At 50.9% G+C, this 25,148-nt stretch overlaps 1 protein-coding gene across 1 annotated transcript in view; it reads right to left on the bottom strand.

Annotated features, from left to right (window-relative positions):
• Window positions 1-25,148, bottom strand: part of TBC1D30 (TBC1 domain family member 30) — an 85,397-nt gene that overhangs the window by 19,302 nt on the left and 40,947 nt on the right. The window contains exons 3-9 of the mRNA XM_021708149.1: window positions 22,531-22,592; window positions 21,932-21,997; window positions 19,141-19,266; window positions 15,720-15,905; window positions 11,121-11,289; window positions 8,651-8,819; window positions 3,616-3,721 (exon numbers count right to left, since the gene is read on the bottom strand). Of these exons, the coding sequence (XP_021563824.1) occupies window positions 3,616-3,721; window positions 8,651-8,819; window positions 11,121-11,289; window positions 15,720-15,905; window positions 19,141-19,266; window positions 21,932-21,997; window positions 22,531-22,592 (884 nt within the window). The remainder of the gene's footprint in view (window positions 1-3,615; window positions 3,722-8,650; window positions 8,820-11,120; window positions 11,290-15,719; window positions 15,906-19,140; window positions 19,267-21,931; window positions 21,998-22,530; window positions 22,593-25,148) is intronic.

Genomic DNA, 25,148 nt, shown 5'->3' with positions numbered 1-25,148 from the left:
AAAAAAAAAAAAAAGACCGAAGATGGGAATTCCTAGGGACAAAGATGGCATCCGACACCTCTCTCATATACTCTTATCTGTGTGTGCATCTGGACACACACACCCTCACACCTGTGTGCACTCACACCCGCACATACAGCCTAGCCAACGCCAACTCACCTTCCAAGGGAAAGCCAGCCCCGCAGCTCTTCTCGGGAGGCCTCCCTGATGTCCTCCCCGCCCATCTCACCCACCCAGCCCGGATGTGTCCTTCCCCGTCCTTGGCCCCAGCGCCCAGGCACAGCTGGCTGGCGCCCATCCCTCGCCCTTATACAGGGGGCCCTCAGCTCCCGAGAGCAGTCCGCTGCTTTCCTGTCTGCTGTGTCCCGGCGTCTGGACAACCTCCGACACTTGGAGATGCTCCATGAGCATCTGTAGAGGCCGATGTGGAGGCCAGAGCATGAGGATGAGCACGTGGCCTCCCATCTTCAGCGCCAAGGAAGCACTGAACAACCCAGTGACAGGGCAGGAAGCCGGATGATCCCCCCGGCAGCAAATGCGGGCTGCACAGGCACAAGGGGGGGGGAGGAGGGCCCGGCCACGCATACAAACACCATAAATGAAAAGGCAGAAACGACCACCGAGTCTGAAGACATGTCTGCTCAGTCAATTTGCATATTCAGCCGCGAGCAGGAGGGCAAAGCTCAGGGCCGCCAGGAGTGAGATGCAGCTTCAACCAAGGTTGGGCCCACTGAAGGGTCACGGGATGGCACAAGAAGGTGCCGTGCTCTCAGACCGCAGGACAATTCCAGCTGGGACTGTCCGCAACTGTCACCAGGAGATGGCATCCGCACCAGGAAGCGGGGCGTGACAGCATGGGGGCAGGAGAGAGACCAGGCAGAGAGGACACAGGCCGGGGAGGCGCCATCCCCGCCACGTCTTCGAGGACACAAGATGGTTGGAGTTGGCAAGACTAGGGCCCAGGGACAAAGGGGAAGAGGAGGAGGACCATGGCAGCAGAGGCAGCTTCACGCAGAGCTGCCCAGCGTACCGGCTGTGAAGCTGGGAAACCCACACTTGGTGCTGTCACCACAAGTGGCTGCTGAGCTCCACGTGTGAGCCAGAAGGGAGGACATCACACCTGGCAGGTCTGTGGGATGGATGCCCAGGACCTCGGACGCGGAAGATGCCCAGCGTGGACATCAAGTGGCACCCAGCAGAAGGCACATCCCCGAGAGAGAAGGGCTGGGGTCACAGCCAGGCACTTGAGAAGAGCTGGGAGCCGAGCACATGGGTCAGGGCGGACAGGACATGTGTCCTTCAAGACAGACAGGGAGGGAGGAAGAAGGGACGGGGCGCCAGGGAGGGCTGAGACAAGAACACGTGCGGCCAAGGAGGCTCTAGCAGGGGTTCGACATTCTCAACCAAGCAGACAGCAGGCGCCAAGAGCAATGACTCCGAGAGGCTGCAGGCGTGCTGGGGACAGCAAGGCAGGGAAGTGTCTCGCCCGGGCCCTAAGTGAGCGCCTGAGTCTTCATGTGCACATCTGCAGACTGAGCCCCAGCACCAAGCACCACCTTGGGTGTGGAGCCCAACACCCAAGGTGGAGGCTGAGGCCAAGACAAAGGAGAGAGAAGTCACAAAGAAGCAAGCAACCAGGGGCCGAGAACAGGCTTGGACAAGACTCACAGCTGGACAGAGGCAGAGTGAGCTACAGGAGAGCCAGGCGGCCAGCGCGCGGTAGAGCCCAGCAGGAGCAGAGGGAATACACCACCTGCCTGTCTACATGCGCAGCCAAGATCAGTGACTTGATGGATATGACCAGAGAGAGTAACAGACCAGAGACAACCAATGCCGTCAGCCTTTCACGTTAAAATGTATGATGAATATGTCATCCCCTGAGTTTAAAATGTGGGCAAAACAAATACATCAAGAGGCTGACTGGAAGAATCTCCTTTTCTCATCCTCACTAATTCCTTCCCCAAAACAGTTGCTCCCCACAAGTCTCCCTTTCAAGAGGCTAAGAATACTGGCTGGCCACAGTGGCTCACGTCTGTAATCCCAGAACTTTTTTTTTCTTTTTTTGAGTTGAAGTCTCACTCTGTCACCCAGGCTGGAGGGCAGTGGCATGCTCACAGCTACGCCAGTGTCGACCTGCTGGGCTCCGGTGATCCTTCTGCCTCAACCTCCCAAGTAGCTGGAACTACAGGCATGCGCTACCATGCCCAGCTAATTTTTTTTTTAGTTTATTGTAGAGACAAAGTCTCGCCAAGTTGCCCGGGCAGGTCTCAAACCCACGGGCTCAGGCAATCCACTTGCCTTGGCCTCCCAAAGTGCTGGGATGACAGGCTGAGCCACCGAGCCCGGCCAATCCCAGCACTTCAGGAGGCCAAGGTGGGAGGATCACTTGAGGACAGGAGTTCAAGACCAGCCTGGGCAACAACATCGCAAGACCTTGTCACTACAAAAAAATAAAAAATATTAGCCAGGTGTGGTGGTGTGTGCCTGTGGCTCCAGCTACTCAGGAAGCTGAGGCAGGAGGATCGCCTGAGTCCAGGATGTTGAGGCCGCTGTGAGCCATGTCATGTCACTGCACTCAGCACAGGCTACAGGGCGAGACCACACCTCAGGTAAATAAATAAACAAAAACAGTTAAGAGTACGATCCAGAATAAGTACCTGGTGATGCCTTTCTCTTCCAGCTCATCTTGCTATCACACCTAATGATCTTCAAGCAACTCAGTGTGAATGGAAGCTGCAACAGTATCCATCATCCGTCCCTTCCTTCCTCTCATGACTTGGATTCTTACCGAATTACAGAGCCTCTTGGTCACTCTGAAAACCTAAGTCTGAGGGCCGGCCATGCACACTCCCCTGGACCACTGTGCAAGCCCCAGCTACTCCTGCGCACCTGGTTCCCTGAGCTGCGTGGCTACCCACCCACACAAACTTGGGGCCGTGCTGAACCCCACCTGCATGAGCTTGTGGCCACTCCACCACCCACCTGCCTGAGTTCATGCCACACTGCCACCCTCCTGTGTGAGTTCATAGCCATGCTACCCCCGACCTGCATGAGTTTGTGGCCGCACCACTCACCTGCCTTTGAGCTCATGGCCATGCCTCCACCCACCTGCATGAGCTCATGGCTATACCACCCCCCACCTGTGTGAGCTTGTGGCCACGCCGCCCACCCACCTCATGAGCTCATGGCCACGCCTCCACCCACCTGTGTGAGCTTGTGGCCAAGCTGCCCCCCACCCGTGTGAGCTCATGGCCACGCCGCTCCCCCACCTGCGTGAGCTCATGACCCTGCTGTCACCCACCTGCACGAGCTCATGGCCACTCCACCATCCACCGGCATGAGTTCATGGCCACGCTTCCACCCACCTGTGTGAACTCATGGCCACGCCACCCCCCACCTGCATGAGTTTGTGGCCACGCCACCCACTCTCCTCATGAGCTTGTGGCCATGCCCCCGCTCACTCGCATGAGCTTGTGGCCACACCACCACCCATATGCGTGGGCTCGTGGCCATGCCACCCCACCTGCGTGAGCTTGTGGCCACGCCATCTGCCCACCTCATGATCTCGTCATGTCCCCACCCACCTGCGTGAGTTTCTGCCACGCCGCCACCCACCTGCATGAGCTCATGGCTGTGCAGCAGGTCATCCTCCAGCATCTCCTGGGTGAGGCGCCCCATGGTGCTGTAGAACTCGTCCGCCGTCTCGCAGCGCTCTATCTGCCTGGACGAAGGAAGACAGAAAGGTCTCGCTGAGGGCGCCCTTGCTGCATGACGGCTACGGGCCATGGGCACAAACTGACGTGTTACCTCCCGCCATCTAACCAACCATGGCAGCCATTGGCAAAAACCAACACCCAGAGACGCACTCACTGCACGGCCCACTGTGTGTGGAGAAAAGAGTTAAAAATACCAAGTGGCCCAGTGCAGTGGCTCACACCTGTCATCCCAACATTTTGGGAGGCCAAGGCAGGAGGATTGCTTGTAGCCAGGAGTTTGAGACCAGCCTGGGCAACACAGAGATCTCTTCTCTACCAAAAAGCAAAAAAAAGAAAACATTAGCTGGGCATGGCAGTGACACACGCCTGTAGTCCCAGGTACTCAGGAGGCTGAGGTGGAAGGATCACCTGAGTCCATGAGGTGGAGGCTGCCGTGAGCCATGACCATCACGATCATGCCACTGTACTCCAGCCTGGACAGGAGACCCCAAAAAATAAATACAGAAAAAGAAATTTTAAAATAAAAATACCAAAGCCACTCCAAGGTGCTTGTTACAGAATGGGTCTTCATGGGTCTTCCTCATGGCTCCCCTGGCCACTGAGGCATCTTTTCTGTTTCCGTGGGACATGCTGGAGACATCAGCACACCCACCACCGCCTGGAAGTCACAACCACAGAGCGGGCCCGTGAAGGACAGCCGTCCTCTGCAGGGTGTGGGCTAGTCTTAATCCAAACATGGATCCCACTAACAGACTGAAGCCACACTCCAAAAGCAGAAGCCAAGGATGAAAAGGCCAGCGCTTGGTTGCACGGTCCGTGGGTCCCGGGAGGTTTTCACCAGCAGAACTTCCAGAGTCTCTTCGTGGTGCTGCTGCCTGCTGGACGATACCCTGTGTCTGGCATTCACTTCCACACGCAAAGAGAGACTCTGACATCTGCAACCTGGGCGGCAGGTCATAGTTTAACCTTTCTTCTAGGAGGGGAAAAAAGGAGCATCCCAGAGCAGGGAGGACCAGACATCTCTGCTTCATCTCCGCAAAGTCCCTTGTGGGGTGGGATGACCCCGTGCCCATCAGCCATGAGACCTACATGCCGAGGCACACGTGTAGGGGGTGTCCACGGGTCGCCAAAAACACACACGGAGACAGAAGAACCTCAGGCTCGGGTGTTCTCATCTCCCAGCTGCCATCCCGTAAATAAATAAATGCAGTAAGGGGCTGAAGTATCATCACGAATATTATTATCACGAATACACAGAGGAGCGTGTGGGCATAAATGAAGAGGGGACTACATTCACGCCGGGAGGTGAGAGGAGAAGCTGTGCCTGAGATGAGCTTTGAGAAATGTGCTTCAGGCCGGGCACAGTGGCTCAGCCTGTCAACCCAGCACCTTGGGAGGCAGAGGTGAGAGGACTGCCTGGGAAACTTGGTGAGACCTTGTCTCTACAATAAATCACAAAAATTAGCTGGGCGTGGTGGTGTGCGTCGAGGCTGCGGTGGCCGTGAGCATGCCACTGCCCTCCGGCCTGGGTGACAAGAGTAAGACTCCAACTCAAAAAAAAAAGAAAGAAATGTGCTTCAGGCTGATGGGAAGAAAAGGTATTCCCCCAACACGGATGCTGGAGACACGGCCCACTCTGGAAACTACAGGCAGTGCTGCACGGCCAGCGTGGGAGTTGCAGTTGCACGCGAGCGGGGTGGTGGGTGTACGTAGGGCATGTGGCTGCACGTGGGGGAAGCCGGTGGAGCTGAGGGAGGAGGCGGCAGAAGGCAGGCCACAGAGGCCCCACGTGGCAGCCGAGCCTCTTCAGAGCCCAAGTCACCAGAAGGCTTGAACCAGGGAGGGAGAGAACAGCTGTGGCCTTGGCATGTCAGCCTGGAGGGGGCGCGGCAGACACCGGGTGCGAGTGCGATGGGCCAGGCACGAGACGATGACGGAGTGAGCCGAGCAGCAGGGGAGGAGAGGGGCACCCAGAGAGAGAAACACGGGGAGGGGTGGGGAGGACGGGGGCCACGGCTCGCATGTCCCAGAAGAGCCTCTGGGGAGTGAAAGGTGGAAATTCCAAAGTCCCAAGTTCCAGAAGCCAAGGCAAGAGGACAGGGCCCACAGATACCACACACAAGGCACCTGTGTTGCTCAAGTGTGTACATGCCAGAGAGACCTGTGTGCTGCATGGTTCTTCCTGGCAGCTGGGCATGGTGGTTCATGCCTGTCATCCCAGTGCTTTGGGAGGCTGAGGCCAGAGGAGTGCCTGAACCGGGCAACATAGCGAGACCCCCAACTCTACAAAAACCTTAAAACATGAACCAAGCTTGGAGGTGTACACCTGTAGTCCCAGCTACTCAGGAGGCTGAAGTGGAAGGATTGCTTGAGCCCAGGAGTCCAAGGCTGCAGTGATCACATCACTGCACTCCAGCCTGGGATATAAAGAGAGACCCTATCTCTAAAAAAACAAAAACAAAAACAAAAAACCTCCTGGATAGTTCTCTTACTTGAAGAGAGGGCGACTGACCCCATCTGCTTCTCAGGACTACTGGAACTGACCGAGATGAGATGTCTAAACTGCCCGACGCCACGGCATGCCCCTAGGTCCCTGCAACGTGCATTGCATGTCTTTCCTCCCCCACAATAAGTTGCTCGAAAGATGCAGAATCGTAATGAGCTAAAACTCAGAACCAGTCACCATCCTGTCAGTCTGACTCCCAGGTCCCCTGAATCCATAGACAGCAGCCACTTATGATTTGTAGCATCATGGTATTACTAGCACAGACCCTAGGGCCAGGCCACCAGGATTCAGAATCAAGGTCACCCACTCAGTGACTGGGTGACTCGCAGCAATGCCCTCGGCTCTCTGCTTCAGTCTCCGTATCCACAGGAGATGCAATGCCAGGCTCCACGGAATGACAGGGAAGAGGGAGTGAGCCTACAGCCCGGGGCACGCAGAATGGCGCCAGTCGCCGCAAGTACTCATGAGCACTGGCTCTCAGTTGTAGCTATTATCATTTCAACAGGGTGACATCCCTGGGGTGATCATAGGAATACATTCTGATCCTAGAGGTGACGAGAATAAACCCAGGATCACCTCACTTCTTCCTGCTCCCTCACTAAGAACTAACACAAAGACAGCTGGGTGCGATGGCTCACACCTGTCATCCCAGCACTTTGGGAGGCCAAAGTGGGAGGATCGCTTGAGGCCAGGAGTTCAAGACCAGTCTGGGCAACATGGCAAGACCTCATCTCTACAAAAAAATTTAAAAATTAGCCAGGTGAGGTGGCACATGCCTGTAGTTTCAGCTACTTGGAAGGCTGAGGTGGAAGAAAAACCTGAGCCCAAAAGGTTGAGATTGTGGTGGCCAGGATGGTGCCACTGCACTCCAGCCTAGGTGACAGAGTGAGACCCCGACTCAAAAACAAAAAAAGGAACACAAAGGAATGGTCACTGACTCATCGTACAGTCAAGTGCTTTATGCCTGAATCTTTAAACCAGTTACGCAGTCATTGGATCATCATGCCCAGGGAAACCATCAGCTCTCAGAAAGCTCACAAGACGGGGAGGAGGCCAAAAGTGCACGGCGCAGAAAGAGTGGTTATTGGGAGGAGACGAAAGATGAGAAAACGGCACACCAAGTACCAGACAGGTGAAGACATCTGCCCAGTGGAGAAGCATGAACAGTAAAACAAAGGCCACAGACACAGCTGTGAGACGTGCAAAGATACACGCAATAACGACTTTTGTAAATCTCTGAACTGATAGTTGGTAAATACTTCTTTGCAAAAGAAAAAAAAAGTTAGAGAGACTGGAAGTCTCCCAGGAAGCAACTTAGCATAAACAGAAAGGCTGGTTAAAAGGGTTTTGAGGCAAAATACTGCTCATGCGCTGTCAGTTTTCTGACATGTCATCTACGGTGCCCACTCAAGCCACCTAGAGGGTAAGAAGGACGCGTTAAAAACACGGCTGTGGCCAGGCTCGCTGGTTCAGTCTGTCATTCCAGCACTTTGGGAGGCCGAGGCAAGTGGATTGCCTGAGACTGTGGGCTCAAGACCAGCCTGGGCAACTTGGCGAGACCTCATCTTAACAATAAATAAAAAATGAGCTGGGCATGGGTAGTTCATGCCTGTGGTTCCAGCTCCTTGGAAGGCCGAGACAGAAGGATCGCCGGAACCCAGCAGGCTGACACTGGAGTGGCCGTGAGCAGGCTACTGCACTCTAGACTGGGCCATGGAGTGAGACTCCAATTCAAAACAAATAAACCGTGGCTGCTTCTTCAGTTGACTAAACAGTTTCATCCCAATGCTTCTTCCACTACCCAAAAGGTACAACGTTAATGGAAGATCGTAATACAACAGAGATGTGTGAAAATACCCTGTTCTTCAGCCCCTCTACCAGAAAAGAATACAAGTCAAATCTATTTGGTGACATGTCTTGGCAGCAACAGATTGCAGCAGAGAATTAAGACACGATGACATGATGAAAGGAAAGAAGTTCCATGTGTCCTGCCATGCCTTGTATGTGATGTCTCGTTTCATTGTCTCACAGCCCTGAGAGGCAGAACAAAATTAAGATTCACATAGAATCCAAACTGTGGTATTCACCAGTAAGCCCGCCAACCCTCTCCAGGCCTTCAGGCCGTCTCTTCCAAGCTCCTCTCCCTCTCCCCAACTAGGGTCCAGGGAGACCCCGACAAAAAGTGAACCAGCCAGGACACTGCCCTGGGCAACAGACCCCCCACCTGGAGAAGACCTGGCCCCCTCCTCAGTAAATGCCATCTGCCAGGAACCAGCTGCCAAGGTGTCAGAAGGTGAATGCACCGAGAAGGGCCACAATTCTCCCTTTCCTCATGGCTAACTCTGGATGCGCTACACCTAAGAGCACAAAACATGCAATGCGTGGGACCCCACCACCACGCCACAGAACAGAAGCAGGCATCACTTACTCGCCCAGCTTGGCCCAGATGGCCAGTGACACCCGCAGGATAATTTCTGAGCCTTCAAAGAAGACCGAATCCCAGATCTTCAGAACCGTGTGATTGGGCAGGCACGTGGCGAAGAGGGTTAGAAACCACTGCATGGTGAAGACGTTCGTAAGGGGGGGCTCATATCCACCTGCAAGGAAACACACACACTGAGTGCCTTCAGCCCTGGCGCCTGGCCGGGTCCAAACTCCTCCAGCCTCCCACGCCCATCAAATGTGTTCTCTTTCCCGACAGATCTCCTTGTATCCCTAAGTTCTCCTTCTTTCCTCCTATTCTTTCCTCCCATGTTTCTGGAAGAACATAGGTGTGTTTAATTTTTTAAAACTCAATGGCCAGACTCAGTGGCTCACCCATGGAATCCTACCGCTTTGGAAGGCCAAGGAGGGAGGACCGCTTGAGCTCAGGAGTTTGAGACCAGTCTGAGCAATGTATTAAGACCTTGTCTCTACAAAGAAATAAAAACCAGATAAAATAAATCAAAAAACTAGCCGGAAGTGGTGGCATGAGCCTGTAGTCCCAACTACTCGGGAGGCTGAGGCAGAAGGATCACTTGAGCCCAGGAGGTCGAGGCTTTAATGAGTCGTGAATGTGCCACTGCACTCCAGCCTGGGTGACAGAGTGAGACTCCGACTCAAAAACAAAAGAAACACTCAATAATATGAACTTCATAAAATCTTTATGATAAACCTCAGAAATCTTAATTTGAGACTTACTCTGGCTCTCCTATTGCAGCATACTGAGAATTAAGAAGCAAGTTTTCCCACCAAAGACAGACTAGAAAGGATTTTTAGCCTCTTAAAAGCAAAGGTCATCAGGTTTCCAAAATCTTACAAAGCCTACTTTTATTCAATGCTGCTGATAAGAATAAAATTGCTCATTACAAATTAGTTGTCTACTTAAATTATACGTAGTTCTCAGACCACAATGGAATTAAACGAAAAACATTTGGAGATTAAGCAGCATTAAATTCTAAAATATTTTGAATGAAATTATACGAAATTATAGGGTTTTTTTGTTGCTTTGCCTTTTTTTTTTTTTTTTTTCAGCTTCTCTGTTGCCCAGGCTAGAATGCAGTGGCACGCTCACAGCCACCACAACCTCGACCTGCCAGGCTCAGGTGATACTTCCACCTCAACCGGTCAAGTAGGTGGGACTACAGGTGCACGCCACCACACCCAGCTCATTTTTTTAATTGTAGAGATGAGCCTTGCTAAGTTGCCCAAGCTGGTCTCAAACTCCTGGGTTCAGGCAATCCTCTCACCTCGGCCTCCCAAAAGGATGGGATTACAGGTGTGAGCCGCTGCCCCTGGCCGATACACAGTTTTAACAATCTTGAATCTAGCCCTTTTTGAAATATCTAGATTGACTAGAAACATAGCCCTCCCTCCCATCTTTGTGATAGCATCAGCGTGGTAATGAAATACAGGAGTCAGATATTTAGACGGAGCACTCCCCTCCCCACGACAATCAGTATGCCCCATTGCCTGATGCTGGCATCATCTTCCTCCTTACCTACGGACAAAGGGAGTCTTTTTGTGCAGAACCTTAGCCTCTGGGGTCATTCCTCCCAGCCAAGTGCAAGTCACGTGGGGGAAAACACAGAGCTCAGTCCCAACTCAGAGTCAAGTGTGTCTGACTCTGGCGGGGGGGTGGGTCTACCTGGAAACATCCTCAGAGCCACACGGGGCACCATGCCACTGCATGGCCACGTTCAATGAGAAGATTCTTCGAACGCTTAGAAGACAATGCCTACAGGCACTTGGGTGTCACTAGTGCCACCCGTGCATTTTAACCACAGATTCGATCCTCAAAATCCTCTAAATTTGTTCCAGACTTAAATGTGTGGATCAGACCAGACTTCCAGATGCCTGGTCTACAAGAGGACCTGGCAGTCATTGACAGGAAACCCAGCAAACCCAGCCAACGCTGTGCCTTCTGGTATCCCGGGCTCAGACGTCTCAGCTGTTTCCAACAGCCGGATGGTGCCCACTTGAGAGCAGCAGCTCCCCGGTCGGCCCTCCCGTAACCTTGGCGGTTCAGGCCAAACGCCAGTGTGCGTTAGGTCATCCCTGGGACTCCGTTTCAATGACGCCTGTCGGCCTGGCGTCAGCTCGGGGCAGTTTAGCTGGATGAGAAGATGCGTGCCCCTTCCCCGTCCTGAGCACAACCCGTCATTTCCATTGTTGATCGGCCCTGGTATCAGGCGCTCAACTGACTTCATGACCACGACCAGTTAGAGGTTCAACACGTGGCCCTACATTTTTCGGTCTTTGCTTCTGTGCTCTAGATCTCTAACTGCTCATTGCATCCAACACCTCCTAACGGAAGTACCACTTTCGCCCAAGGTTTAGATTCATGGGTACTATGGAATCAGAGAAGTCCCACACGTCAAAGGCACAGCAGCGAGAACCATCACTAGAATCACCACTACCTCCGCTCTCTTTGTTTGCTGTCCTCTGGAGGGTGTCCAAGTGCTGGGACAGTTCTGGGAGCTTCATCCTCAAGAGGTCTCTGAAGACGGCCATGTCCACAGACAACGCCCGGAGATTATTGACAAAATAGCTTTCAGGAAGGACCTTATCAATGAGGTAAATCATAATCTGAAGAAAAAGAAAGAACAAGACCATTTGGTAAAACCAGGACCCCAACACGTCCTAAATAGAAAGACTGTCTTCAAATAAATAAAGTGCAGTTAACCGCCGGGTGCAGTGGCTCATGCCTATAACCCCAGCACTTTGGAAGACCGAGACAGGAGGATGGCTTGAGTCTAGGAGTTTGAGATCAGCCCAGGCAACATAATGAGACCCCATTTCTACAAAAAGTAAAAAAAAATTAGCTGGGTGTGGTGGCACTCAGGAGGCTGAGGCAGAAGGATCACCTAAGCCCAGCAGTCGAGGCTACAGTGAGCCAGGATTGCACCCTTGCAACCAGCCTGGGCAACAGAGTGAGACCCCGACTCAAAACAAAATAAAAATGCAGTTGGCTGGGCTCAGTGGCTCAGCATGTCATCCCAGCACTTTGGGAAGCCGGAGTGGATAGCCTGAGCCTGCGGATTCGAGACCAGCCCGGGCAACTTGGCGAGACCTCGTCTCTGCAATAAATCAAAAATGAGCCGGGTGTGGTAGTGCACGCCTATAGTTCCGGCTACTTGGAAGACTGAGGTAGAAGGTTCACCAGAGCCCTGCAGGTCGACAATGGGGTGGCCAAGAGTGTACCACTGCACTCCAGCCTGGTCGACAGTGAGACTCCGACTCAAAAAAAAATGCAGTTAACCAAAGCTCACTATCGTTTCAGCCTATCGGGGTTTGAGAGCTCACCAACACCCTGGTTAAGGAGCGGGCGGCATAATTATCTAAGTACCACCAACCCCAAGTGTGCCGCTGTTGGAAGTTTCTAGAAGGGTCACTAGACCTGAGTTCACGCCAGAAGTAGCGTGATTATGCAACCCTCAGCTTCACTCTGGGACAGACACACACCTCAGCAGCCACCAGCAGGAGCCTCAGTGTTGGCCCTTGTCGTCCCCACAATTTTCCAACCTCAGCAGAGCCGGCCTCTCACAAACCCACACCCAGCAGGCTCGAAGTGCCCTGACCCTCAGCCTGGGCTGTTGGAGCAATTCGTGCTGGCATTTTGTCCACTTCTCTCTCCTGGGAGAATTCAACTAGGCTGGTTTGAACAAATGGAACTTTTGAAAAAATCTGTATTCCTTTCATGAGATTGTTATACAAGTCCCTCAAACTACTATTCATTGTCACTTTTCTGTTTGTATGACCTTCTCTAAAAAGCCAAGACCCACTGGCGTGACCCAGCAAGACACACGCGGGAGCTACACACCCACCGGGTCCTCTCCCTGTCACTGGCAAGCACTGACTGTGCCTGCACCCGAAAAGACCAGATCATTTCCTGAAGCACCACAAAAGCAAAACCAGGAGGAAAATCATGGCGGGCTCTACACCGGTGGAGTCTATGTCCCATGTGGATCTTCAGGATCTGCAATCCTCTCTTTCTCAAATCCCCATCTCCCGGCCCTGCCAAGGACCGTCTTTCCTTCTTCTCAGCTGTAATCTCTACTTTCCCAGGTCACAGCTGTGAATGAGTCAGGAAGGGCGAGGTATTCTCTGGAGAAGGCCCTTCTCCCGGTGACGGTGACGGGGGAGGCCAGACCTCAAGAGCGCCAGTCTTCCGACATCGCCAGGTGAATATGACTTCACCTTGGAAGTAAGAGCTTGGCAACAAGAAAAGGACATGTTCAGTCTGCGTGGAGGGAGGAGGCGCCGGAAGACGGCAGCTGAAAGGGAGACCTCAGCAGGGCAGGGTGCTGGGGGGCAGGGGGACAGCACTCCAGGGACTAAGAGGAGAGGGACGCACAGGGTCAGGAAGGCAAGGGCAAGGCAGGAGGTGGCTGGCCACTGTAACCTTCATCTAAGGATAAGACGGGGTATCAAAGACGATGCTTAACATTACTAAGAAATGATGCGGCTGTGCACAGTGGCTCGCACCTGCAATCCCAGCACTTTGGGAGGCCAAGGTGGAAGATTTGCTCGAGGCTAGAGTTTGAGACCAGCCTGGGCAACATAGCAAGACCCTGTCTCGACAAATAAAACAATAAAAATTAGCCGGACGTGGTAGTGTGTGCCTGGAGTTCCAGCTACTTGAGAGACTGAGGAGGATCACTTGAGTCGAGGAGTTTGAACCTGCGATGAGCTATCATCATACCACTGCGCTCCTGCCTAGGCAACAGAGGGAGACCTTGTTGAAGGGAAAGAAAAGAAAAGAAAGACAGGGAGGGAAGAAATAAATTACGATGCCTCAAAATTACATAGAAACAAGAAAAACAAAAATCACTTCTTCAACTATCATAGTAAGTCTTGCGACATGATGAAATTCTCTGTCTCAAAGTCTGACAGAAGATGGCTTGCCCCCTACTCCACACACTGCTAAATTTCAAAGGCAAGATCCCAAAACAACAAAAAAAATTAGGAAAAATAATGAGAGAGCTTTGAATTTTAACAGATAGTTAAAAATAAAATAGTTACTAGGAAAACACAGTCAGTTCTGAGAAGCAGAAAAACGGCTCCCCTGTTTCTAATCAACTATGTATTTCCCTAGGTATTATGATATGCAGAGGCTGAGACAGCTGCTGGAAAAACACTGACACCCCAAACCTTCCTCACCCAGAAGCGCTCCTGGTGAGGCCAACCTTTCCTCGCATCATGAATATCTAACCACGAGGCCCACACGCTCCTCAATGCTCACGATGTGATCTCACTGAGTGCATTTCTTGGGGCATGAGCAGAAATACTCAGTTTCTCAGCTTTATCTAACCCAGCTTTTACAGGGGGTTTTCCTTTCCAAGGGCCACCGAACCCTTTCCTGATGTGACTGGCACGTGCCATCCCGTCCCCCAATTTCTCCATCCCACCCCCAACCTGAATCACTTATTCCAATTATTCGACAGGACAATTACCATTTCACAGCCATCGAATTACAGCTGATGAAAAATGACAAACACTTGTAGACTGGGTAAACAAAATTGCTCCTTAATAAAGAACACCTCAGAGTCATGTCTCTGTCACTGTCTTCCTCCCTCCCCCGCCCCCGCCTATTTGATGAACAAGTCACTTCAAAGCTGCTCCCTTAAATACATGGATGGAAAAAGTGAGAGGGTGAACGTGACTTAGAGCACACCAAGCTAGATTTATAACGAGGTCCACCACGCTGTGTATACAACCCAGAGGCACGTGTGTTTGTTTTTCCGTATCCTATTAGTCAGAGACCAAGAATGTCCATAAGGCATTCACCACTTTCAGAGTGGGGAGGGGTCTTGGATACAAAGACTGAGTGTCTGCCACACACATCACACAGCACCACTCACAACAGCAGATGAAAGGTTCCATATGAATGAACAACCCCACATTGCCCCGAGCATGGGAGACCCTGGCCTCTGTAGTCAAAAGGCTTCACGTCTCATAAAGACCATTTCTGGTGACTCACAGACTCAGGTTCAGACAATAAGCTTACATCGCTAGCACCTCCTCACAAAGTGTCTCCAGAAGTTCTTTTAACTAATAACTATTTAGGCACCAGAGATTAAAAGATAAGAATATAATTCAGCTCTGTAATATTTCTCCACATAAACACCTTCCACAGACACTGTCAGCCCAGGTCCTCCATACTTTGCTCCAAATAGCAAAGATTAAAACAACCTAATACAGCCATCCAACCAGAATCAGGCAGAAGCGGGAGGCAGTTTCTAACATGGTCCCAGTGATCCCCGCCTCACGGCCCCTTTCCCCTCAGCCGTGTGTGGGACCTGGTGACTGGCTTCTCATGAGCAGAACATGGAAAAATGATAGAATGTTGCTTCTGAGATTTGCCTGCCAATCTGTCACGTGAACACTTCAGCCTAGCTCACTCTCTCAACCTTGCTCATTTGGGGGGATGCCAGACACCAGAATGGGAGAGGGAGAAGCCCCAATGGTGAGGCACTCAAAGAGAACTCCAGATAATAGCCAGCAGGGAGCCGAGGCCTTCAGTTCAACTGTCTGGGGGGGAATTCAATCCGCCAAGAACCACATCTACAAACTTGCAAGCAAACACTCTCCACCCCCAACTGAGCCTTCAGATGAGACCACAACCCCAGCCCACAGTCTGAATACCACAGTGACGTGACCTTAAGCCTACTACACTGTGTCAAGATTTCTGACTCAGAGAAACTATGTGGCCACACGTCTGCTGTTTTGAGCAGCTAATCTGTTACACAACAACGGATAATGAATACAACTCATACTTAACATGCCATAGCGGCACAATGGCTGATAAGTGAGACTCAACACACATTCGCCTCAAAGTGCACTTCACAGCTGGCTGCTCCATGAGTCTGCCCCTCAACGTGGCTCTGACGGGGGCAAATGCTGTCCCAAGTCATTGCACAGGTGTGGCAAACACCTCAGGAAAGGGCAGCATTGAGGACGAGAAACCACAGTCCCCACTCCTCACGCTCGGCAGAGCGTCAGGGCCCGACACTCACCTTCAGCGCGTCCCCCTCGTTGCCCTCCATCACTTCCAGGATGAGTGCGGCCAGGATGTTGAAGCCTTGGCAGTAGCCGACGTTCTTGTTCCACCGGGCGTAGGCCAGCAGCACCCGCTTCAACACCACCCTGTCCTGCTCGGCCTCCTGGCCGCAATAGGAGCTGCAGCCTGTGCGGTGGAGGTCCTAGAACAGGAGGGAACTGAGATGTCGTTTTTGGCTGTTGTTTTGAGTCGGAGTCTCACTCTATCGCCCAGGCTGGAGTGCAGGGGCACACTCACGGCCACTGCAGCCTCGACCTGCTGGGCTCGGGCAATCCTTCTGCCTTGGCCTTCTAAGTAGCCAGAAAAACAGGCATATGTCACCACATCTGGCTTATTTTTTATTTATTATAGAGACGAGGTCTCGCCAAGTTGCCTGGGCTGGTCTCGAACCCCTGGGCTCAGGCAAACCTTTTGCCTCGGCCTCCCAAAGCACTGGGATGACAGGCTTGAGCCACCACGCCTGGCCAAGATTTATTTTTTTAACTTTTAAATTTTTTATTTTAAAATCGTGGGGTACAATTTAGGGTTAGGTACACAAATATTCATTGTGCGCCTCATTGTTGATGAGGTGTGCCCCCCTTCCCCAGGAAGATTTCCACTACTGCCAATCCCACCTCCCCAGCCCCCAGGTCCACCCCCCACCGCAGTTTTCCACTACTGTCAACCAGCCGAGATTTCTAAAGAAACTCCCAATGCTCCCGCCAAAAAAATTACGCTGCGTTATTTTTTTGCCTCACCTTCAAATAGAGTCAAATGATCAACATGGATTTTAGTGTTTTTGTGGTTTTTTTTAAAAAATGTGTATGTATCTTACACACATGGGCCCAAACATCTCCTTTTGTTTTCTTTTTTCTGTTTTCTAGAACACAGGCTAAGAGAGGTGTGTGAGGGGAATTCCAGGAAGGCAAACTTTGTATGGAAAGTGTCTCCAGAGTTAACACAAAAAGTGAGTTGGGACCAGGCTCAGTGGCTCAGTCTGCAATCCCAGCACTTTGGGAGGCCAAGGCAAGTGAATTGCCTGAGCCCGCGGGTTCAAGACCAGCCTAGGCAACTTGGCGAGACCTCATCTCTACAACAAAAATTAAAAAGTAAAAAGTGACTTGGAATAAACAAAACTTACAGTATAGTTCCACGTAAATTGACAGTCAGTCTTAATAATATCCCTCAGATACAACAGTCATTTTAACACATGTGATTGAAGCTAGCATTATTCCTTTCTCCAAAAAGCGGTATAATATTCAGCTGCCAAAAAGTAAATAATATTAAGGAGTAAATCAAAATAGCAAAAATGCAATTAGTATTGTAGAGAGACAGAAAAATCATGCAAACAAATTGTTTTATGAATTTTTATAAGAAGGACAGAAACATTTGCTGTACTTTAATATTTAATGAGAACAATATCTATAACTTAATTACCGAGCAGAGACTACAATTTTCAGGAGCTGATGTCATTTTACTGACATAGCATTCGCTTCAATGAGGAAATGAAAGATCTTAATAACATTATTATAAACTGTACATTGTGGCCAGGCACAGTGGCTCACTCCTGTAATTCCAGCACTTTGAGAGGTTGAGGCAGGAGGATTGCTTGAGACCAGGATTTTAAGAATGGTGTAAGCAACACAGTAATATCCCCCCAACTGTCCAAAAAAAAGAAGAATCCAAAAAATTAGCCAGGCATGGTGGCACCTGTAGTCCCAGCTGCTACTTGGGAGGTTGAGGCAGAGGATCACCTGAGCCCAGCAGGTCAAGACTATGGGGGCTGTGATCCTGCCACTGCACTCCAGCCTGGGCGACAACGCGAGACCCAGACTCAAAAGCAAACCAAAAAACGTGCAATGCCTTAATTCACAAGTTAAATAGAAAGCTAATATTTCAAATACGAGATAGTTCATCTCTGTGAAACATACCCTGAAATTCTAAATACACAGCTGAAATGTATCCAACACAATATAAAGTCCCACAATTTTTTTTAGCATTTGTCTGAAACAGACCCAGTTAGATCAGAAAGTAGCTCATTTCAGCGAGCGCTTCCTCCCCCCACAAAAAGCACCTTCAAATGTGCCCAAACATTAGCCATCTTGTGGCAGCCAAAATTTGGATGAAATAACTTTCCTTTTGAAAACCCAGCTTAGCATCACTGTCATGTACTCATGCAAAATAAAGAGCCATGCGCTAGCCTTACATAAAAGGATAACACTGGAAGCCAATGGATTCTGCATCCCTGGCTTCCAGTCCCAGGCGCTAATCAACTGTCAGAATCCAGGTAGGTGAACCACAGCTGCACAGCTGGCCTGTGCCTGCCTCATCTGGTGGAAGCGGACCCCCCAATCTGTCTAACTTATGTTTGTACGTATGTGTGTCTTGAGACAATCTTGCTGTCACTCAGGCTGGAGTGCGGTGGCATGACGACAGCTCACTGCAGCCTTCAACTCCTGGGTTCAAGCAATCCTCCCACCTCAGCCTCCCAAGTAGCTGAGACTACAGCACACACCACCACGGCTGGCTAATTCTTTTTATTTTTTGTAGAGATGGGGTCCTGTCATGTTGCCCAGGCTGATCTCGAACTCCTGGCCTCAAGAAGTCCTCCTGTCTCAGCTTCCCAAATCCTAACCACCTTTAGAAATTGACAGTTAAGAAACTATCAAAGACTCTAACAAGAGCCAAATGATTCTAATATGAAATATACTTAACTTTAGACTTTTTTTTTTTTTGAGTTGGAGTCTCACTCTGTCGCCCAGACTGGAGTGCAGTGGCCGCTCCTGGCCACCGCAGCCTCGACCTGCTGGGCTCCGGCGATCCTTCCTCCTCAGCCTTCTGAGTAGCCGGAATTACAGGCATACGCTACCACTCCCAGCTGATTTTTTGATTTATTGTAGAGATGAGGTCTCGTCAAGTTGCCCAGGCGGGTCTCGAACCCACGGGCTCAGGCAATCCACTCACCTCAGCCTCCCAAAGTGCGGGATTACAGGCTGAGCCACCAAGCCCAGCTCCAACTTTAGACTTCTTAATCAGTGACTTTAATGTAAAAATCCAGTTGACAGCACTGACCCATGCTAAAGAAAAAAAAAATGGAATTTCAATCTCTTTCATGTGAGGAAGGTAAGTCAACTGAATATGGATGGAAGATCATCCTGAATGTTTTCTTCTTACTGGCGATGTTTACATGTGTGATGCCAAGGCACAGTCAAGGTTCCCCACGAAAAAGCTGTTAACTCATGAAACGAGAGGACAAAACACACACAGACATTCAGCCCAGCAGGTGCAGCTCACTGGGCCCTCTGTCCGAAACACCTCTGGCTTTGGACACAAGTGTGGGCCCACGTGTAGAGGGGTGGCGTCCTCCTTCCGTCCACACCAGGACCCCGGGGCATTACCTTGACTATTTGAATGCCCATCGAGTCATCGTCAGGGTTACTCCTTTCATTGAAAGTGAAGCGCAGGGTTTTGTCCCAGTCGATGGCTATGCTGTGTAAGTAATGATCCGCCAGGGTCAGCCAAACCTGAAGGAGACGCAGAGAAGGAAGAGCGCTGATGTAGAGTACACCATTTCACCTTTACTAAGAAAACAGCTAGGCCAGGTTCCATGGCTCAGCCTGTCATCCCAGCACTTTGGGAGGCCGAGGCGGGTGGACTGCTGGAGCCCACGGGTTCGAGACCCGTCCAGGCAACTTGGTAAGGCCTTGTGTCTACAATAAATCAAAAATTAGCTGGGCGTGGTAGCGCGCACCTGTAGTTCTGATAACTTGGAAGGCTGAGGCGGAAGGATCGCCGGAGCCCAGTAGGTCGAGGCTGTGGTGGCCGGGAGCGTGCCACTGCATTCCAGTCTGGGCAACAGAGTGAGACTCCAACTCAAAAAAAAAAAAAAGAAAGAAAGAAAGAAAAGAAAAAGAAAACAGCTAGTTTTCTAGCTTGTGCAGTGGCTCAAACCTGTCATCCTCCACTTTGGGAGGCTGAGGCGAGAGGATTGCCTGAGTCCAGGGGTTCGAGACCAGCCTGGGCAACTTGGTGAGAACTTGTCTCTACATCAAAAAATTAGCTGGGCATGGTGGCACACGTCTGTGGTTCCAGCTACTTGGAAGGCTGAAGCAGAAGGATGGCCTGAGTCCAGCAGGTCGAGGCTGTGGTGGCCGTAAGCATGCCACTGCATTCCAGCCTGGGCAACCGTGAGACTCTGACTCAGGGGGAAAATAAAAAGAAAAGAGCACAGCGACTGCATCCCACAGGAAGACAGGGACCAGACCAGACACAGGAAAAATTGAAAAGGGCTGAACTGAAGGGTCTATTGCCACGAACTGCACCACTCAGGGCCTTCCGCTCACTCTTTTAGTAAATAACTGCTGAGTTCCCACTATGTGTCAAGCAACAGTCCCGGCGGGCACTAGGGGTTAGGCAAGCCAGGAAGATGTTCACCTTCTATTTCAGTCCACTGAATTAGATGCATAATCACACATACTTGTTTCAGTTGGCTCTAAACTGCTCTCCGAGCCCCTTCTCACGGGAGCGGCCTCTGTCTTGAAACCACGCCCTATACACATGCGCACAAACACTCACGCACAACTGACAGATGGGCTCCCATCACGAATAACTTCTCAAAGAGTCACTGGCATTTTGATTCCTGGACTTCTCTCATCCAGGAAAATGTGTTTCCGAAAGACGTCCTTCACAATGCCATGCTCAATGTGTATTTTGAGGAATGCTCAGGGTTCAAATTCTGGAAGTTTAGGGCTGGGCACGGTGGTGCAAGCCTGTCATCCCAGCACTTTGGGAGGCCGAGGCGAGGGGACTGTCCAAGACCACAGGTTCAAGAATAGTCTGGACACCTTGGCGAAACCTCGTCTCTACGATAAATCAAAAAGTTAGCTGCTGTGGTAGTGTGCACCTGTAGTTCTGGCTACTGGGAAGGCTGAGACGGAAGGATCGCCGGAGCCCAGCAGGTCGAGGCTGCGGGGGCCATGAGCATGCCACTGCACTCCGGCCTGGGCAACAGAGTGACTCAAAAAAAAAAATTCTAGAAGTTCAAAGATCAGGTTCATCAATTAATATCCTAAGCGCGTTTCAAGCTTTGGTATTTGAACATCACTTGGCAGGAATAACGTTGATAAGTATCCCCAGCCAGACTCCTCTCCTCAGCATCAGAATCGCGTGTCCAAACGTCCACTCCGTCATTAGAAGTCTAAGAGGCAACTCCACCTTTACAGGTCCGAAGCCCACCACTTAATCCACCGCCATCCCAAGTAGCCAGACACACACGCACGCAGGCACACACTCTCTCACAGCTGCTCCCCCCAGCTGAGTCAGCAGTGACACCGCCCTCCTCAGGAGTCAGGGACCTGGAATCCCCCTTGCCATCCCTCCTGCACCTTGTATGCAATCCCACAGGAATTCATGCCAGCTCAGTCTTCAGGATCCACTGAGAATCCCCACCCCCTTCTCTTGCCTCCCACGGGTCTCCCTGCATCTGCCCTCGTCTCCCACATCCTCAGGTCATCCGTGTGCACGCACGTCAGGTCATGTCCCGTGTCCATGTGCACAAATGTCAGGCCACGTCACGCCCCTGCCGAGACTTCCCGGTGCTTCCTACCTCGCGCTGAGCAGAAGCCCCCAGGCCCTCCACGGCCTGCCACCCTGACCCCACTCCCCTGGTCTCCCTTTGCCTGCTGTGCTCTGACATCCCCACCCCCACTTTGCTAGAACCTTCTGGAGAGGCTCCCGCCAGGGCTGAGGGTGGTGGACTGGCCGTTCCCTCTGTCTGGAGTGTCGCCCCAGGCAGCAGCTCAGCTGACCTCTGACCTCATTCAGGGGCCTGCTCAGACATCACCTTGCTATAGAAGAAACCACCTCCTTACACCCTCTCTCCCACACCCCTCTCCTCCCTTTCTATGCTTTATTTTTATCCATGGCATTTAGTACCACCTGACATGCTTTGTATTGTATTCATGGTACACTCCGTGTGGACACAGACTTTGGTCTGCTTTGTTTTTCTTCCACCACACCAAGAACAGCACCTGGCATGGGACAGACCATCAGTGGACACTTCCTGCATGAATGGATGGTGAAGAGATGGGCTTCAAGTGACTAAACGTGGAAGATGCTTCCCAGCATTCCAAAGGCCTTACAGGAGGACAGGGATGGTTCTCTGTATCTCAGCCCCATAATCCCCCTTACCTTTCTCCTCCACTCCTTTGGGATCCCTGTGGACAGCCTGGCAACCGCCTTGAGGGCATCATACCACTAGGAACAGATGGGACACATCAGGGAAGTGACAGGCTTGACCTGCATGGGTACTTTTCACCCTTCCCGTCTGGACATCCATAGGGGACATCAACTGTGAACAGCACTCTAGGGTAAACAGTCAACGCTTCCTTCAGTCAGACGTGACCGGTCTGGGGCTGTTCCTGTCCCAAGGGCCACCCTGCGGGCACCCTCAACACACTTGTGACCCATTTGCAATTCACGCAAGATGGCCAGGAAGCACTGGCTCAGAAACAAAATGTATACTCTGGGTTCAGAATAACAGACAGTGGCTTTTTAAAGTTTTTTTCACACTTGCACCATTAATAGAAAGTGCAAAATTCTTCACTGCAAGTATGAACCCAGGCCACTTGTGGCTCTAAAGTCACTGCCTCTGAAATATCTTTTATGAGTGCCTCATCTTAGTGTGCCTATCAAAGAATACGCTAATATTCCCACTTGGAAAATATATCTCACTAAACCCCGTTCGTACCCCAAAAGAAGAGTGTTTTCAAAGCCAAAGATAAAGTTACCTGCTGGAAACCATTTTGACCTAAAGATGGCTCAAGCGTGAACTTCAACTTTGTATCAACTCCTAAAAGACAAATATACAAGTCACTGTTATTTTGGGAGATTAGGACAAGTTATCCCAAAAATAAAAGTACAAACTTGATCTACTGAATCATCACAAAATTTTTGGCAGTAACAGGAAACTGCCGGGAGGCGGGTAGGGAAGCGACATTGCAAGTAGTGGGAGACTGCCTGGGGAAGGGGGAGCACACCTCAGCAACAAGGGTACCTGCATAATGAACATTTGTATACCTAACCCTGAATTGGGCCCCACATCTTTAAAATAAAAATAAGTTTAAAAGATTTTAAAGCATGTATTTTTACTGAATTTTAGTCAACTTTGTAAAAAGGTTAGTCGATTGATTACCAAAATAGGAAAACACACTGTGATGACAGATTGAAGCTTATCATGTGGCATCCACAGCTGCCTGGCATAGTGTCAAAACAAAAACGAAAAACCGGCACACAGACTTGCAGTCACACAGACCTCCATTCCACTTTCTGGCTCCTAGACTCAAACAACTCATCTAACCTGTCTCAGTTCCAATTCCTTTTTTTTTTTTTCCTTTAGAAACAGAGTGTTGGTATATTGTCCAGGCTGAAGTGCACTGGCCATTCACAGGTGCGATCATCGCACACTACAGCCTCAAACTCCTGAGCTCAAGCTTCTCCTGCCTCAGCCTCCTGAGTAGCTGGGACTCCAGGTGCACACAGCTTTAAAATGAGGATAACGACTCTCTCAGAGGATTGTTGTGACAGTTAACTACAAATCAGCTCGCATGGTTTAATTAGCTTTTGGGAAATTTAGGGAATGTGCTCTCTGCTCACAGAGTTTGTTCTCCTAGGGCACTGGCAGAGACTAAGACCACTGAGGAAACATCAGGGGGTGCCCAAAGCTATTCAAGACAAATCACTGCCTCCCCTCTCACGGAAGAATCCACTCTAACAACTCCCTCTGGAGATTTTCATGTATTTTAATATTCTGTCTTGATATACTTCTTCACTGCAGATAAAACAGTGTACTGTCAAATTGTAGGCTATTAGCTAAGAACAGAAATGAATTAATGCAAGGTAATCTACAACTTTAGATAAATTTCTTTGGCTCACACTCCACATCTATAAAACAGAAGTAAATAAATTGGAAAATATAAAAAGACTCTCTATATAAAAGTACTCAGAATTCCATATTAGAATTGTGTGCTGTTACTGGAGTGAAATTACACGACAATTTGTATTCCTGCTTAAATTCTATCTTTGAAATATAACGAAATCTGAAAATGCTCCATATTCTTTTATCCACAATTTCACGATCAAGGAGATGACACACTCTAAGTCGCTTTTTAAAAGACTTATTGCTCACAAGTTCAAGGCCCAAGAAATACCAAACATTACCAGCAACACTCAGTTCCACAAACCACAAAAGTCAAATGATGACATTTTTGCTTCCGAGATTGCTGACTGCAAATCAGACATACTGAAACCTCTCCACAAGTGCCCTGCCTAAGGGTCGGTATGGATAGAAACAATCTTCAGAATTTATAAAATAGTAATAAAGTAGGCTGGTATTTTTAAAGAGATACACACACGGGGTCAAGAAGCTGGGAAGGAACGTATGGCTTTGCCCAAGCCCGCGGCAGCATGCAAACGCCCTTTCTGGAGCCCTGGAAGAGTCCTGAGAATATGCTGGGTCCTAAGTTTCTGAAGCCAAGCTGCAGTATGGATCGATGCCCTGACATTTCTTTTCAAAGTTTCAGGGTCAAAACCACACGCTGCCTGGATGGATGAGACTTTTTTCTCCCAAAGAAGATGAAGCACCCCGCGCGTCCGCATCTCTCTGAGATGGTTCAGATGAAGCCCCTGTCCCGGGGACCCACGGCCCCAGGAGCGCCCCCGGCCCTCCTGCACGCGTCCAGGCGCGCGCAGACACCCCCGGCGGCGAGGTCGCTGTCCAGGCGCGGGTGCTGAACCCGGGAGCGCAGTCATGACGCCCGCGCTCTCACAACAAAGGCCAGGAAATTCGGTCCCGCGCCGCCTCGAGCTTGCGGCACTCAAGGCCCGAGTCCCCGCCCGTGGGACCCAGCCTGCGCCCGACTTTTCCGGAGCACCCGCTGGGCGTCTCAGCTGTGGGGGGGCAGCCCAAACCACAGCTCCCTCGTGATCAGAACCGAGAAGAGGCTTCCACTGAAACAGACGATCGGCCGCCCGCACGCGAAAGCTTAAACCGGGTCATTTTCACCCTCTTTTCTTCCCGCTGAATAAGGGAGGGGAGGAGGTTTGTGTTTCATCAGATAATCACAGCTGTTCCGGATTCAGAAACACAAAACACTGTTAGCGTGGGAAGGAGACTTAAAAAGAAAAAAACAGGTAAAGGAAGCCGGTAAATAAATACTACAGCCTCTGCACCCAGACGCTTCCTACGGGGAAAAACAAAGGAGCACGAGGCTGGGGCGGCGGGCGCTTCCAGCCTTCGGACGCTCCTCGCAGCTCGGGGCAGGCCCCCAGGGCGCTGGGGGTGGGAAGGTGGGGGGACCGCGGCCGCCCGGAGCCCAACGGGTGCCGCCCGGGGGCCCCGGCGGCCCCT

The sequence above is a fragment of the Carlito syrichta genome, unplaced genomic scaffold (assembly GCF_000164805.1).
Source record: "Carlito syrichta isolate Samal-C Ts95f unplaced genomic scaffold, Tarsius_syrichta-2.0.1 Scaffold131125, whole genome shotgun sequence".
NCBI lineage: Eukaryota > Metazoa > Chordata > Mammalia > Primates > Tarsiidae > Carlito > Carlito syrichta.
The sequence above is the reverse complement of the archived record's forward strand: the minus strand, read 5'-3'. Positions and strand labels throughout refer to the sequence as shown.